Below are 289 nucleotides of genomic sequence, written 5' to 3'. Positions count from 1 at the left end.
ACAATGGTTTGGCCAGGAGGTGGGGGGGGGGGAGGTGGTCAATAAACCAAACCGATTTCCCAACCAATAAATGCAATTAAAGAGTCTCACTCACCCAGCCTGCCAGGGAGGGCCAGCACATAAATGGGCGAGGCGGGGCGGGTGGGTGCAGCCGTGCCCAGCATGCAGAGCTCAGGGAGCAAGCCCTGCCCCTGCCCCAGCTTCAGGCTGCGGGAAGTGGCCTCCATGTACTTCACCATGGTCGCGGTGTTCCTGGTCATCTTGGTGGTGGCCCTGCCGGGCTCGGCGC

The 289-nt window shown here is 62.3% G+C and overlaps 1 protein-coding gene across 1 annotated transcript in view; it reads left to right on the top strand.

Annotated features, from left to right (window-relative positions):
* The first annotated feature begins 123 nt into the window (after nucleotides 1-123).
* Nucleotides 124-289, top strand: part of DBH (dopamine beta-hydroxylase (dopamine beta-monooxygenase)) — a 14,999-nt gene continuing 14,833 nt past the window's right edge. Inside the window, exon 1 of the mRNA XM_008937531.1 lies at nucleotides 124-285. Coding sequence (XP_008935779.1) covers nucleotides 124-285 — 162 coding nt within the window. The remainder of the gene's footprint in view (nucleotides 286-289) is intronic.

This window comes from Merops nubicus, unplaced genomic scaffold, assembly GCF_000691845.1.
Source record: "Merops nubicus isolate BGI_N331 unplaced genomic scaffold, ASM69184v1 scaffold19793, whole genome shotgun sequence".
NCBI classification, from domain to species: Eukaryota; Metazoa; Chordata; class Aves; order Coraciiformes; family Meropidae; genus Merops; species Merops nubicus.
Note: the sequence above shows the minus strand (reverse complement) of the source record. Positions and strands in the feature narration are given on the sequence as shown.